Source organism: Sinocyclocheilus anshuiensis, unplaced genomic scaffold, assembly GCF_001515605.1.
Source record: "Sinocyclocheilus anshuiensis isolate Anshui unplaced genomic scaffold, SAMN03320099.WGS_v1.1 scaffold787, whole genome shotgun sequence".
Classification (NCBI taxonomy): Eukaryota; Metazoa; Chordata; class Actinopteri; order Cypriniformes; family Cyprinidae; genus Sinocyclocheilus; species Sinocyclocheilus anshuiensis.
The window spans coordinates 344,258-345,969 of record NW_015548230.1 but is presented as its reverse complement, the minus strand read 5'-3'; the positions used below and the strand labels follow the sequence as shown (position 1 = coordinate 345,969).

Here is a 1,712-nt window from a genome sequence, read left to right as displayed (position 1 = left end):
AGTAGTTCTGAATTGGTGGTTTGTGACCCTTAACAAGTTGTGGGCAGCAGAGGGAAAAAAGCAATGTTAGATAAGGTCAATGCAAATAATAAAATACAACTAACACTGTAGAATAAAGGTTTAACTTTATTCTACAAAAAAAACCTGTTATATTAATAATTTTGCTAAGTTGATTGCAATTTTAATAACTATTTTCACCATTGGTCGTAACGCAAAACCAGTTTTGAAGAACCACTGCTACATTGTACTATTAGACACTGAACTACTATTAAATTTGCATGTAAAAATACATGTTTGCAGCCATTTCAAGTGAATTCTGACAGTTGCATGGCTGTGAACATGCCTTTGCATGCTTGAAAAGTGATCTCCGAGTAGGCTAGAAGACGCACGCGCGATTACCACAGGTGCCAACTAATACTGGGCAAATGTTTCAGACACAATAACAACACCACCACCAATACAAATCATGACACCAGCAATAAACTACACAATAAAAATGCAACTCACACCTTGAAAGCAATATCAAAATACTCAGAGACCGAGGCGCATCGCTCCAGCACATTTCTCGATTTTCCGTTTTTAACCCCATTCTCCGTCAATGTTGCTTTTTTGATTGACATCGCGGAAACAAATAACGAGGATCTTGCTTTCAATGATCTTCTCAAGACGCGCCGGTGACTATATCACAAATGCATCACATAGTGCATCTAAACGCGCCCAAACTTCATCAGATGCTGGAGGAGGCTGAGGACAGATCAGTGGACATGAAGAAACACACACAAAATGTATCTATCCGTAAAGCGTCCTCTTCATCATCATTAACGCGCAAAGCCGCAAAGCATGATCTTTATCGTGCAGTTGCGCGCATAATCGCACACAGCATAGAAGCAGCTCGCTCCACAACACACATGAGCAACAGGCTCACACACAGGTGCCAGATCACATCTGATCACACTGATTGAGAGGAGACCGACCAATGACACCCATCAAGCGACGCGACGCGACTAAACTAGACGCGCCCAACATAATCAGCGAACTCTCGGCACCGCGAGCGCGCTGCTTCGTTGATTATAATAGGAGCGCTGTGGTTTTGTCGCGTCGCGTCTGTTGAGCGGCAAATGCTGCCCAATATGTTTTTTTTTTTTTTAATGTGACATAAAACTGTTATTTCTGCAGGGGGCGCTTCGGGGCTCAGAAAGCCCATCCTCCGTTCAGCCTCATTCAAATCTTAGGATGTTTTTTATTTTATTTATTAGAGACATTTGTACACCAGAACGTTTAATCGTTCAAATGTATTCTGACTCCTGAAATACAAAAAAGAAAAAATCCGAGCCAGCAATCTCTAATAATTACATGGAAAGAGATGGCATCGCAAACGACTGTGATTGGTCAATTCTTAACACTGCGGTGAAAAGTAACACGTATCACGTGACAACACTTTTTTTTTGTGGCGCTTCAGAAGCAGACATTAAAGGGGTCATATGATGCGATTCCAATTGTTCTTTTCTCTTTGGAGTGTTACAAGCTCTTGGTGCATAAAGAAGATCTGTAAAGTTGCAAAGACTAAAGTCTCAAATCCAAAGAGATATTCTTTATAAAAGTTAAGAGTCAGCCACACCCTCCTAAAACGCCTCGTTCTAACACGCCCCCACATGTCTACCTCACTATGTGGGAAGATTTGCATAACACCGCCCAAATGTTCACGCAAAGAA

At 41.5% G+C, this 1,712-nt stretch overlaps 1 protein-coding gene across 2 annotated transcripts in view; it reads right to left on the bottom strand.

Moving 5' to 3' along the window:
• The window catches only part of LOC107654586 (ras-related protein Rab-37-like), a 16,813-nt gene extending 15,885 nt beyond the window's left edge, over positions 1-928 (bottom strand). For both annotated transcript variants that reach the window (XR_001630351.1, XM_016441731.1), the window contains exon 1: positions 510-928. Coding sequence is in view for 1 of the 2 variants with exons in the window: in XM_016441731.1 (XP_016297217.1) it covers positions 510-620 (111 nt within the window). In the remaining variant the exon portion in view is untranslated. The remainder of the gene's footprint in view (positions 1-509) is intronic.
• Between the last annotated feature and the right edge of the window lie 784 nt (positions 929-1,712).